Below are 14,104 nucleotides of genomic sequence, written 5' to 3' on the forward strand. Positions count from 1 at the left end.
CTATCTTGTGGGCTCAGGGCCCAGGAGGAGAGGGCCCCTCCCACACCTCTGCTCCTTCATGGTGCTGGAAGGAATGGAAACCCTCTAAAAGTCCACACTGAGGTTGCAGGTCACTGAGTACCTCTGCCAGTCGCTAAAGATTTGTTTGGCCAGGTTTTTCATAGATTCCTGTGCCTGGTCTGGTTTTAGTCATTTCTTTAACAAACAGTGTTTGAGCACCTATGGTTTACCGAGCGCCTCATTAAGCTGGGAATACAGAGATGAAGGGGGCATAGTTTCTCACTCAGGGGGTCACTTGGCATCACCTGGGAGATAGTTGGACATGCAGAGTCTCAGGCTTTATAAACCCCAGGTGTACTGAAGTAAAACCTGCATTTTTAGCAAGATCACCAGGTGATTCTTAGCCATATTGAAGTTTGAGAAGCACTGACTTGGATTATTAGCAGGGACAGAGGAGTCCTTTTCTATTTCTTAACTTCTCCATTGTGTCGACCGAGAAAGAATTCCCTGAAGATTTAAGCCAACAGGCATTTATGTGGGCATTAGAATTGCAATTCAGGAGACACAGACTCGGGTGGAAACCTGACTCTTGTTCTGAGGTAGACAACAGAAGGGGCAGAATTGTAAAGCCTGAAGGTCATAGGTCCAGTTCTCATTCAGGTCTTCTATACAAAACAGAGATTGAAAGTAGGTTAACTAGGATTGGTTGGGATAATGTGCAAATGAAGGATGGAAACCAGTCAATTAGTTGGTCCCTTTTGGAAGAATCCTCAGGATTCAGGTCTCATGGTGAGGAGGGAGTTAAGTCCAGGCTGAGGGCTTGCGGCTGGCAAGCAGTTCATGGTTCCTGCGATTCATGGTTCCTGCGATGCACAAATTCCTTCTCCCTTTTGGCCTCCTGAAGGCTTGCTGGCTGCATTTTGAAATCTCCCTTCATAATTGGCTCAGAAGTATTTACTGATCACCTGTCATAGATCAGGCTGAGTTAAGAGCTACGGGTACACTGGTGAGCAAGACAGAGGAGGTCCTGAGAGCCTGGGCTCACATTCTAATATGGGGGGAGGGGAGAATAGAAAACAAGAAAATAGGTGGATAGTTAGATTGTGAGCAGTTCTGTGAAGCAAATAAACTATCAGTATAACAGAAAGAAACCAGAATGAACTCTAACAGGGAGAGTGGTAACTTCAGGAGTAAGTTATTTCCATTTTGTATCTTGCTTTCTGTTCTAAAAAGGTAAACAGTCAGTGGTCCTACCTGAAAAGAGCCAAAGATTACAATTTAGTAGTCCCCCCCCCACACACCCTTCTCTGCAGAGGTTATGTTCCAAGACCCCCAGTGGATGCCTGAAACCACAGAACCACAGATAGTATCAAACCCTCAAATACATATATATGTTTTTTCCTAATTTTATATATCTGTGATAAAGTTTATAAATAAGGCACAGTAAGAGATTAACAACAGTAATAAAATAGAATAATTATAACAATACACATCATAAAAGTTATGTGAATGTGGTCTCTGTCAGAGTATCGTGTTGTCCTGTACTCATCCTCCTTGTGATGATGAAAACTGGTAAAATGCCCACATGATGAGATGAAGTGACATGAGTAACGCAGCCGTTGTGACCCAGTGTTAGGCCGTGATTGACCTCCTGACCCTATGTCAGAGGGCAGTCATCTGCTTCCAAAGAAATGGAAGCCACAGAAAGTGAAACCACGGATGAGGGGCAACTCCTGTACCTTTTCCTTCTTTCCTTTCTCCCGGCTCCCCATCCCTCTGCCTCAGTAGCGATCACTAAAACTACAGATGCCTCCAGGCAGACACAGCCACATGCACCAGCTCAATCCCAAATAAAAATTTGGATGCAAAGTAAATTATAGCACCCAGAAAGAAGGACTGGTGTTGCCTGTCTGGTTAGAGTAAGAAGACATTAGAGAGCATGGATAGACTGGTAACTGGCAGGTGGCTTCCTATGCAGCTGTGTTCCTGCAGCACTGCAGGCGGGGTTAGGGACTGTCCTGGTAGAGGCTGATGAGTGAGAGGGTGGCATGCAAGTAAAGATGAATTAGACCCTGGTTTTCATCAACCCACTGGTCAATTACACAGCAAACAATTCTAACAAACTCAAACCCTCTAATCACTTACAAAGTTAGTGGTAATCAAACGGCAACCAAAATCAGTATTAGATTTTTTTCTGAATTCAGCCCCAGAATATGTTGTGAGCATGCATTTACCTTCAGCACAAATTCAAACCCCCTGCAGTTAGACCAGTTGAGGGACAAACTAATGATTGCCCAAAGAGAGCCTATGGATAGAACAATAAACTGGAGGTTGGGGTTTGAGGTATTGCTTCTCTAGAAATAGTGTCAGGAAGGAAAAAACAAGTCAAAGATGGCAGGACTCTCTCTGACCTGTGAGTATTGTGCCTGCCGTCCAGCCACACGTGTCATTTACAGCATACTTAATACAGCAAATCTAAACCACAACTGGAGAAAGGGCTTTGCCCGCTGTTCCAGTTATGTATTGCTGTGTTAACAAACTCTCCCAAAACTTAGTGGCTTAAAACTTTGTCAAAGTTTCATTGGAAAGGAGCGCCTGGGTGGCCCAGTCGGTTAAGCATCCGACTTCACCTCGGGTCATGATCTCACGGTTGGTGGGTTCAAGCCCCCCCACCCACCACCACCCTGTCGGGCTCTGTGCTGACAGCACAGAGCCTGCTTGGGATTCTCTCTCTCTCTCCCTCTCTTTCTGCCCCTTCCCCACTTGATAAACATTAAAAAAAAAAAGAAAAAAAAAAGAAAACCTGCCAGTACTCAGAAGATGCTCAACATCACTAATGCTCAGAAAACTGCAAATCAAAACCATAATGAGATATCACCTCACACCCATTAGGATGGCTACTGTTGAATTACAAAAATTCAACTGAGTAAATTTTAAAGATCTAATTGTCTTTATTAATCGATTCATGAGTTGGGCAGCATCTCATCTAGCAAGTAGAGGAGAACTCCAAAGCGTACAGAAAAGAAAATGTTTTTAAAGAGAGAGAGCAGGAAAAAGGAAATTATTAGCAAAGAATCCATTGTTTTAGGCAAGGTCACCTTCCTAACGGGAACAGAGGGGGTCTATCAGTAAATTCCCTTCTGCTGACAGGCAATTCCCATGTTGACTGATTAAAGGTTAAAATTGCAGTTAGGTTGGGGCTTCTGGCTGGCTCAATTGGTGGAGTGTGCAACTCTTGATCTCAGGGTTGTGGGTTCAAGCCCCATGTTGGGTATAGATATTACTTAAAAATAAAATCTATTTTTTTAATGTTTATTTATTTTGAGAAAGTGGGGGAGGGATAGAGAGAGGGGGGAGAGAGAATACCAAGCAGGCTCCATGCTGTCAGCACACAGCCCATCCCAGGGCTTGTGAACCCATGAACCATAAGATTATGACCAGAGACAAAATCAAGAGTCAGACACTCAGCCAACTGAGCCACCCAGGTGCCCCCCAAAAAATAAAATCTTTAATGAAAAAAAAACTGCAATTAGATGAAGTATTAATTCTTGGTTTACTGACTTGGGGCCTTAACCTAACTGATGCCAGGGCGCCTGGGTGGCTCAGTCAGTTGAGCATCGGACTTCAGCTCAGGTCATGATCTCATGGGTTCCTGAGCTCAAGCCTCACATCAGGGTCTCTGCTGTTGGTGCAGAGCCTGATTTGGATCCTCTGTCCATTCCCCTCTCCATACCTCCCCCGCCCATGCTCTCTCTCTCTCAAAAATAAATAAACATTTAAAAAAAAAAACTAACTGATGCCATTTTGGGCCTGTGGTTTTATTTTTAACATGGCTGTCCAAAAAATAAAATAAAATAAAATAGAAAATAAGTGTCAGAGAAACATGAGGAGATTGAAACTTTTATGCACTCGGTAGGATTGTAAGATAGCTCAACAGTATGGAAGTTCCTCCAAGAGTTAAAAATAGAACTACCCTATGATCCAGAAATCCCACTTCTGGGTATATATTCAAAAGAATTGAGAGCAGGGTCTTGAAGAGGTATTTGTACATCCATATTTATAGCACTATACCCCAAAACTGGTGTTGCTTTTTGGTAGGTGTTGAGCCAAAGGACACAACCAAAGCCAAAGAGAAGAAAAGGAAGGGTTGTACTTGCAACAAGTAAGAGCACCAGGGATATTTCCTAAAGTAGTATCTCCCTGAACAACAAAATTGGAGACATTTTAAGCCAAGGGTATGTGCATGGAAGGGCTTCGCAAAGGGGTGGTCCATATGGAATTGAGTCAAAAGTTACCCTAGGTTAACAGAGTCCAAGTCCTAGGTGATTGAAATCGCAAGACTAGCAAGGGTCCACATCATTAATTCTCTGCCTGGAATTAGTCCAGTGTTCCAAGTCCTCAAAGGGGTTTAAATACTGCAAAAAAACAACTCAAGAATGTGTGTTAGGTTAATTTTTTTAGGTTCTCTCCTGGCCTGGTAGTGGCTGTTTGTTTTTACATTCTTTTGTTCCCTTAAAATCATCAACTACTAAAGTCTATTTTTCTACAATTTTAACATAACCCAGAAAGTTCTGCAAGAATGCTTGGGCAGGTAGTGCTGGTCAAGCATAGATCACAAAATAGTTAGGGGTCTAAAATGACTTTTGTTATGTCATGAAAGTGTCAGGAGCAAGAATTCCTGTCCCCTCAAAGGTCATTCTAGCTGGACCAAAAATCAAGTTGACATGAGACAAATTAACAGGAGAAAATCAAATTTAATAGGCATATGCAGGGAATCCACATCAACAAAATCAAATTTCATAGATGTATGCTCAGGGATCCACATAGACATGGAAATCCCAAAGACAGTCAGGCATAATGGGGTGTGTGTCATTCTGAACTAAGGAGAAGGGGGTAGGGGCCTGGAATATCCGAGGAATATGCATACAGGGCAATAAGAAGGAGCAGATGTTTGGTAATTAGATGTTTGCCTTAAGTGACCATACAGATGGGTCACTCAGATAAAATTGATCTATGTTAAAAAAGCTTATTCTGGGGGCGCCTGGGTGGCGCAGTCGGTTGGGCGTCCGACTTCAGCCAGGTCACGATCTCACGGTCCGTGAGTTCGAGCCCCGCGTCAGGCTCTGGGCTGGCGGCTCGGAGCCTGGAGCCTGTTTCCGACTCTGTGTCTCCCTCTCTCTCTGCCCCTCCCCCGTTCGTGCTCTGTCTCTCTCTGTCCCAAAAAAAAAAAAAAAAAAAAAAAAAAAGCTTATTCTGGGGCTCCTGGGTGGCTCAGTCGGTTAAGTGTCTGACTTCAGCTCAGGTCACGATCTCACGGTCTGTGAGTTCGAGCCCTGCATCGGGCTCTGGGCTGACGGCTCGGAGCCTGGAGGCTGCTTCTGATTCTGTCTCCCTCTCTCTCTGACCCTCCCCCATTCATGCTTTGTCTCTCTCTGTCTCAAAAATAAATAAACATAGGGGCGCCTGGGTGGCGCAGTCGGTTAAGCGTCCGACTTCAGCCAGGTCACGATCTCGCGGTCCGTGAGTTCGAGCCCCGTGTCAGGCTCTGGGCTGATGGCTCGGAGCCTGGAGCCTGTTTCCGATTCTGTGTCTCCCTCTCTCTCTGCCCCTCCCCCGTTCATGCTCTGTCTCTCTCTGTCCCAAAAATAAATTAAAAACGTTGAAAAAAAATTTAAAAAAAAAAAAATAAATAAACATTAAAAAAATTTAAAAAAAAACCACAAAAACGCTTATTCTGGGACAGACCCCCAATTTAGATTCTGAGTGGTTAAGGAAGGGACAAAATGTTCTCTTGAGCCTACAGAGTCTCAAGTGTCTTCAGCTCAAAATAATCCCCATGCCAAAATGGCACATTCGTGGGGGGGTGGGGGGGGCTATCTTGAACCCCCTCAAAAGCTAGGTCTCATCTTTCTTTTTCTGGAGACCCCTAATTCTTTCTGCTTACAGCAGCACAAATTCACAGTAGCCAAAAGATGAAACAACCCAGATATCCATCAACAGGTGAGTAGATAGATAAAATGTGGCATATACATACAATGAAATATTACTCGGTCTTTAAAAACAGAGGAAATCCTGCCATATGCCACAACATGGATGAACCTTAAGGACCTTAGGCTAGTGAGATAAACCCGTCACAACAAGACAAATACTGTATGATTCCACTCGTAGGAGCTATCTAAAGTGGTCCAGTTCATAGAAGAAGAAGAAAATGGCAGTTATTGAGGGATAGGGGAAGGGAGAAAAGAAGAGCTGTTGTCTAATGGGTGTCGGGTTTCAGATTTGCAAGATGGAAACGTTCTGGAGATCTGTTTCACAACAATGTGAAGGTACTCCACACTCCCGAACTGTATACTTCAAAGCGATTGAGATGGGGAGTTTTATTTTATGTGTTTTTTTGCCACTACAACAAAAAATAAACCGCCAGTACTCTTAAAGCCCAGATTCAAAGGGAGGGGAACATAGAGGCCACCTCTCAACGAGAAAAAAGGTAAAGAATCTGCAGCCATCTTTAATGTGCCCACCATGGAGCACATCACGTGGAGAGCACCTGCGGACACAGATAGTGACATATTATGTCCAGGGGGCTGTTTCAGCCTCCCAGAGAGGAAGGATGTTGGAAGGCTCTCTTAGAGGTGGGTGCAGTTTGAAACAATGGAGCGGGAAGAAATGGCAAAGCTTCTATAGCCAATGAGAAAAAATGGCCTGGAATGCCTCCCTTCCTCATTTTCACAACAAAGATTCAGCAAGCCGTTCTACTAAAGCCTGACCGCTCCCACCAAGCGTTTTTCTCATTCAGACAGGCTGCCCCCCAGCTCTCCTGACGGTGGGGGCTCCGGGCCCTAATTGAATAGGTTGATAGGAACAATCAGCAGAAGCAGACCACAGGAGACCTTTCAAAGCCCGCAAACACATAGAAAATTCAACAACGCAGCATTTAGATAGTCTGGACAATGTGGCCATTATAAATGCCGCTCTCATGAGCAGCGATTCAAATGACAGCTTCGAAAAGGATTTGCAAAGAGCCCTTTAGAAATGGAACATAGGCAACTCAGAGCCCATGACATGTTACAAGGACAAACCCGACTGAACAAAGATCCAAAGCAGCGTTGAATGGCTTATTTATTCAGTTCTGTTCTGTACGAACCTGGGAGAATATATCTTTTAAATTGCCTCCCCTGAGCTATGCAATAGCCATGGTGCATGGGAAATGTTAGCAAAATTCCGGAAAAAAGGGGGAAAACCCGATGTTTTACAAAGCAAAGATCACAGTGTAACCACAGTAGGGCTTCCACGGAATTCTGCAGACTACCCTGGTATCTCATAGTCGTTGGTCTGAACGAGTAATGGCCACATCCAGAGAGGAAAACCCTGCCTTTTATCCTCTTCCGCCTACTGGTTTCCCCAAATCTGTCTGGAGGGCCAACCCTTTCCCAGCCTTCAGGTGGGAGATTCCTCACTGTGCATCCTAGTTAAGTTATTATGGTGGCATTCTAATTTTACCACTCCCAGCAAAGTGTTTTCCTGTTATGGTGTGGAGAGTGTTTGTATTCCGGTCACCACCAGAAGGAATATGCTGGTTATTTTTAGCCTTGCAGTCTGCAGAATTCTCAAGTGCCCTGGGGTTCCTGTTGCATGGTGGTGTCGTGCACTAGGAAGAAAAAATACACAGCGTTAGTAATGTCCAAGTAACTCAGACTCCAAGCACATATTCCCAGGACGCCTCATAATCAGCAGCCCGCATGAGGAGAAGGCAAATTGAGGCATCTCATGTGCAAAATGTCAGGAGGCGCTCGGTCGTAAATCTTCTACCCTATGAGCCTCACTGGCCTCCTCCTAGTCCAGCCTGGCTCTGTGGCTTCTCTCTTTTCCCGTTCACTCCTCAGCTCCCTGCCCAGCGTTGACACTGCTGGTGGGGAGTGTAGTTCCAGTGCTAACAATAGTCAACAAAGAAGAGAGCTTTCAGAAGGAAAGGTTGAACAATCAATGGTAAGGCTAGTGAGGGATCCAATGAGGGATTTGGTCGCATGGAGGATATGGGTGACCCAAGATCACAGCAGATCCAAGAAGGGTTGGTGATGAATGACTCATCTTGGCCGGCCCCTAGACAGGTTAAACCCCAAATGGCAAGGTGTAGACAGGAACCTTGTAAGATTAACTCCAGATGTTCCTTCTTACAAGAAGCCTCAGGATCTTCCCAGGGAGATGCCTATCCTACAGGAAGCGTCCTTCTCCTCCTCAGGCTTGGGTATCGGTGCTCTGGGGGCTGATTAAAGCCTTTACCCACCCCCACCCCCAGCCCCAGCCCACTTCCGTGGTCTGCTCTCTTCCCAGCCCACTGTGATGTCATAAAGCCAATTTAGACAGCTTAGAGCCAGGGAAAGGAAGAATCACTGGTTCCTGGATGCCAAGAAATAGTTCACACCAAAGCAGGCTTTCTGTCATGAAATCAGGGATATATTTATTTGCAAACATCAAGAAAGTGAGGACAACCCTCTTGCCTCCCTCTTCCCCTGCATCACACATATATGGCCCTGTCACTTCCATATCCTACTGATGGGATTTTAGAGTGATGAGAGGGTCTGGAGCCGACAGCCAAGAAAGAATTCTTGAGGTGCCTGTGGTGCAAAAGGGAATTTTATTAAAGCACGGGGATAGGACCTATGGGCAGAAAGAGCTGCACTGGGGTTGTGAAGAGTGACTGATTATACACTTTGGACTTGGGGGGGTAAGGGCAAAAGGGAGGCCTCCAAAGGGACTTTCATATGCTAAAGAGGACTCAGAAGATACTGGATGCCTTGCTATTGTCAGGCTAAGGTTGTTTTCCCTCTAGTAAGGCATACATTAAGATAGTAGGGAGTTCCTGGAGAAATGTTATACTCCGAATTTGCCTCCAGTATTTGCAGATTATAAAGAAATTTGATTTTACCTACCATTTCCTTCTTACTTTTGTTCCCCACATGAGGGGAGAGTGATGTTGGGATTCCAGGAAACTGAGTCTACAGGTTTCTGGAGATTTGGCGATTGATAAGATTGCCTTTTTCTTGTAATTTACTAAGACATTTGTAAACTGATGGAGACTCACATCCTGTATGACTGTGATCTCTATCAGTTAACTATTTGTTTTCTTTCCTCTCCTTTGTTCTTGGACAGTCAGAAGTGACTGAGGAATATCACACATATCTCACTGTGGTTGGGGGGCGGGGAGTTAGCTTGTGCTTTGTCCTCAGCCTGCCTTATGCTCCCTCATCACTACCTTCTCTTCCATGTGCATAGCCACTTTGCACAACCCATTACCCTGTTCTCGTTCATTTATTTACAACTCACACCTACTCCTTCCTCTCCCCCATCCCAGCTAGCACCTTTCATAGATCTTACTGGAAACCCCAGGCATTGAGCTTTGTGAATTTTACACAGAAAAATATTCAGAGTGAAGAATGCTAGAGAAGTGGAATTATGGACCAACACACCTGACTTTGAATTCTATCAAACAAGACCATCTCCAGGGCAGCAAGCAGAGACCTCTCAAGGTTCAGAAGCACCTATAGCTGTGTGTAAAACCCATGGGTTGCTTATGCTTCTTTTAATAATATCAAAGGAAAGCATTCCCTTCCATAGGGCTTCTACTAGCATGATGCAATCTCAGAGAATCATTACAGATTAATCATCGTTACAACGGGATCGTATTTCAGTTGTCCCCTGTGTCGTCTGGGTTCATTAAAGTAACTGAGTTCTCAAGGAGAGAAGTTCATTAAAATCGTAATGTGTACTAGATATTTTAAGGTATTTTAAAGTGTACTGGAAAACTATAAGCATTTATCCGAGAAAAAACAGAATCTTCCAGAGGTTTCACTAGCACTCATTCAGAAACTATAATCTTGTGATGTGGAATGAGGACTATCACGGAATAATGGACCAGTTGTTTTACTGTTTGAGTTTTCAAGTGCTCTGTGATACAAACCCAGCAGGCTGTTTCCTTTCAGCCCAAATCTGGCCAGTTGGTACATTTGCCCATCTTCACAGGTTCTAAGGGACTCTTACACCCTGGTTAACAGTGCCAAAGTCTGTGGAGATCATCCAAAGAAAGGAGGTGGTTGTACTATTTGTAGTCTAGTTGTATCAGTACAGGCATAGTCCCTAATACCATGCTGGAGAAGAGGAAAAGCAGTGTATCCCCTGAGAATTTGTCCTAAAGAAAGAATGTTAAAGAACAAATAGAACTTTATATGCAAAAACATTTATTCTTGATAACAAAAAACCGAGAAACCTTGGGGCACTCACGTGGTTCAATTAGTTGAGCGTCCGATTTCAGCTCAGGTCATGATCTCTCAGTTGGTGAGTTCGAGCCCCACGTTGGGCTCTCTGCTGTCAGCACAGAGTCTGCTTCGGATCCTCTGTCCCCCTCTCTCCCTGCCCCTCCCTGGCTCATGTGCACGTGCACACTTCCTCTCAAAAATAAACATTTTTTTAAAAATGGGAAACCTATGGAGCACCTGGCTGGCTCAGTTGGGTAAGCATCCAGCTTCAGCTCAGGTCATGGTCTCACAGCTCATGAGTTCAAGCCCTGCATCAGGCTTTGTGCTGACAGCTCAGAGTCTGGAACCTGCTTCTGATTCGGCGTCTTCCTCTCTCTCTGCCCCTCCCCTGCTCATGCTCTGTCTCTCTCTCTCTCTCTCTCTCAAAAATAAATAAACATTTTCAAAAAAATTTTTTAATGGGAAACCTACCTACAATCTGACAACCGTCAAACAATCAAGATGGGATACTGAGCACGGGGTGAAAGGAATGAGAATGGAATGGAATATTCTGGAGCTATTAGAAATTAGATGCTGATGCTGCAGAGTGGAAATGTAGAAAGCTGTTTTTCATATAATGTTAAAAATGTCATCTGTACTGTGATTCCAACTGTATAAAAGAAGTGCGCATTTAGGTAAAGAATGGAAAGACACACGGGAATAAAACGGTGTCTCTTTTGCAGCTGTTATAATGTTGATTGTAAAATAAATAACACTTGGAAGGAAAAGGAAAACGCTCCAGTGAGACATTTTCTGTGCCAGGCAGAAAAATCAGTGATGTTTGGGATCATTTCGCATCCTTCCTTGCTCCTTCAAAGCAGCCTGTAATCTTCACCCAAATGTGGAGAGTACATATGTCTGGGTTATGGGGGGCCCCCTTGCCGGAAGACCGTGCTATTTGTTTATGGAACAAGAGCCTCAAACTTTTCAGTCTTCTTTGTTAACAAACCTAAAGTGCATCTGAACCATTTGCTGGTGTGGTTTTTCTGTGACAACCCTGCATAAAAATCTTGCCGACAGAAAATGATGCATTTTCTTCTTTCTCTCTTTTTCTTTCTCCTCCCCTGCCCCCCTGCCCCTTTCTGCAGTTCTGCTAAGCCAATATTCTCTAGAATGAGCACAAAACAAATCAAGTAACAGCTAAACAAATCGAATAAGAGCTTTTGTACATCAACATCAAGAAGGAAGACTCTTGGGAGAAATCAGAGTACAGAGACGGATCTGGACAAGAGTGAACCATCTACTTGTCAAAGCACTTTCTAAATCTGGACTGGCAGAGATGGGAGTGATTTTCTGGAAGGAGATGTGATAATGGATTAAACACCAGCTCATTGGAAACTATCACTGAATAAGATCAGACCGCATTCATGAGAAATCACATTCAGGAAATATTTTAAGGAAGAGGAGTATAAATGTGCTAGAATTAACATGTAAAATATATATGTACCAAGGTTTGTAAACTGTCCTTTTTTAATCCCACGGAAAACAAAAAGCTTTAATCTTTCAACCTTATTTGAAAAAAGGCAGTCAATCCTAAATTATTCCTATCTCAATAGCCAAGAGGCTTATCAAGCATCATTCATGGAGGAAGCATCTTAGAAAATGCCTCTGCGTGTTTTCACATGATCTTTGGTTCCCCATCTCTGCCGTGTGTTTCTTTCACTGTGTAATTAGTTACAACTACTCGGTTAAGAGATGTAACACTTCAAGCTTTTTACAGAGTCTGTGTTCAGTTTAATCTGTCTGTACAAGTTATTAATGAGAAAGTGTTTTTGACATATACTATAACTCCATCGAGATGTATATTACAGGAAGTACATCTTAACATCATAAGTTCCCAAGCAACATAGATATCCCTATCTTCCAGGAAACAGTATCAAGGAACTCTGAAAAATATAGAAAGCTCATTTTCACCTTGGATGCTCACATGTAATATATAGGCTGCTATCAAATAAATACCTTTTTCTAATTCTCCCTAGTATATGCATAGGAATTGAATATACTTCATAAGAAGGCATCTAAAATCCCTCCTTTTTTTTTCTATTTCTTTGCCATACATGTCATCAGAAATCCATATCCTTTTTACCCTTACTAATAGGTACTTGTTTTTGTTTTGAAAAAAAAATCATTCCATTAAACCTATTTCTAAATTATAGTAAGTGGTACTAACAAAATAAATAATAATTTAATAGCCTTAGAAATAAATGAATATATACTTATACAGGTCAAGAAACTTGGTAGGAGTAAGTTGCCTATTTGTTTACTAATGTTGGTTTTTTCAAGAATGCTCAGATTTCTTTTTGTCGGTTGACATTTGGAAATAGTTATAACTGGTCACTTGTCTTCAGCAATCTTTTGCTCCCGGGCTTCCCCCACTATCACCCTCATCACAAATCCTGCCCATATGCAACAACAGAAAAATATGTAATATTGACCTGGCCAACTGCTTGAGAATGAACACGAGCTAAAATGTATATGCAGGGGGTAATTGGTGTGAACTAAACCACGTTCTGTACGTGAGCAGAAAACATGGACGTGTAGAATGCCTTCATTTTTAGACTCAAAATTAAGATCAAATTAGCATCCATCACTGGAATACCAGATGGAGGGTAAGACAAGAAGTGATACAGATCAGAGTCGATGTCTCGTACCCTGTCTCTATTAAGACAACACTCTCATTCTTGCCAAATGTTTCTAGTAGTAGCTATCTTTACACCATGAAGGAGATTATGTTCTAAATGGCCAAGAGTATATTACAAGTATGCTCAAATGAGTGAGCCCCAAATCACGAAGCTATGGATTTTCTAAAGAACCAAATTAAGGGAATACTTATTATCTCTAAAGTGTTAGTCATTCTGGGAGTTACTTGTTGCATTAAATAGAAGCTCTCCCACTGCATTCAAAGCACCCTACTTACTAAATTTAATTACACACAACTTTTCAAGAATTCATCTTTTAGTTAAAGGGAGGTACCTCTCTATCTACAATAAAATTAGAAGGTGTTGGTTTTCTCTAATCCATGTAAATTACAGATTCCATTGGGAGTCCTGCATCACTAGAAGTGGTGTTTATGAAAATGAAAAAGTGCTTCCTATCCACACACAAATGTTTTCAAAAAATTTTTTCCATGAAACCTAAGTGTAATTTAGCATACCACAGTGCTCTGAAGATGGGTCATTGATGATGTACCATTTGTACATAGGTAATACACATGTAAATCACTAAGTGTTAAGTATAAGAAGTATGTTTTTATCTTTTTTAAAAAAAAAAAAAGTGACTCCCTTTCTCATTCTGTTCTGTTGTATTGCGTCCAAAAAGTTGTGTGTAATTTTTTTAAGGTCCAGGAAATGTAAAGAAATTTGTTGGAATATCTGAATTTCTGTAAAAAATAAAAATAAAAATAAGATTTTGTTATTTAGAAGATGGCTTGGTGATGTGGCACACGCTCAGTCCACTCAGTGTCTTTGTCCAGTGATCCAGCAGCAAGTTAGGATTTGACCAAAATTGGTATCCTCAGGAAATCTCCTTTCTGTCAGATTCCATAATATTCACCAACAGCAGACATAATATTCACCAACAGCAGACATTTATTAGGTATCCAGGACTCTCGTGTAGAAGGCATGATTAACATCTCCAAACCTCTTCCAGCCAATATGGACATAGATCAAGCTAAATCTTCATATACTCAGTGGAGTGAAATCAGACTATTTGATTTGAATAGCCAGACTATTCAAGTAAAACGTGACCTGAAATATCCAATTAATTGCTCAGTCTCCACTTTGCAAATTGATTTCTCAGACATGAGCAACCCT

At 42.6% G+C, this 14,104-nt stretch overlaps 1 protein-coding gene and 1 long non-coding RNA gene across 4 annotated transcripts in view; one reads left to right on the forward strand and one right to left on the reverse strand.

Annotated features, from left to right (window-relative positions):
• Nucleotides 1–13,733, forward strand: part of LHFPL3 (LHFPL tetraspan subfamily member 3) — a 587,290-nt gene extending 573,557 nt beyond the window's left edge. For all 3 annotated transcript variants that reach the window (XM_058725352.1, XM_058725351.1, XM_058725349.1), the window contains one exon: nt 11,381–13,733. Coding sequence is in view for 1 of the 3 variants with exons in the window: in XM_058725349.1 (XP_058581332.1) it covers nt 11,381–11,409 (29 nt within the window). In the remaining 2 variants the exon portion in view is untranslated. The remainder of the gene's footprint in view (nt 1–11,380) is intronic.
• On the reverse strand, nt 7,102–8,316 carry LOC131509520 (uncharacterized). The gene is made up of 2 exons (XR_009260549.1): nt 8,143–8,316; nt 7,102–7,648 (listed from the first exon to the last, which is right to left on the reverse strand). It is a non-coding gene; the product is annotated as an uncharacterized LOC131509520 (long non-coding RNA).
• Nucleotides 13,734–14,104: the final 371 nt, after the last annotated feature.

This window comes from Neofelis nebulosa, chromosome 4 (genome assembly GCF_028018385.1).
Source record: "Neofelis nebulosa isolate mNeoNeb1 chromosome 4, mNeoNeb1.pri, whole genome shotgun sequence".
Classification (NCBI taxonomy): Eukaryota; Metazoa; Chordata; class Mammalia; order Carnivora; family Felidae; genus Neofelis; species Neofelis nebulosa.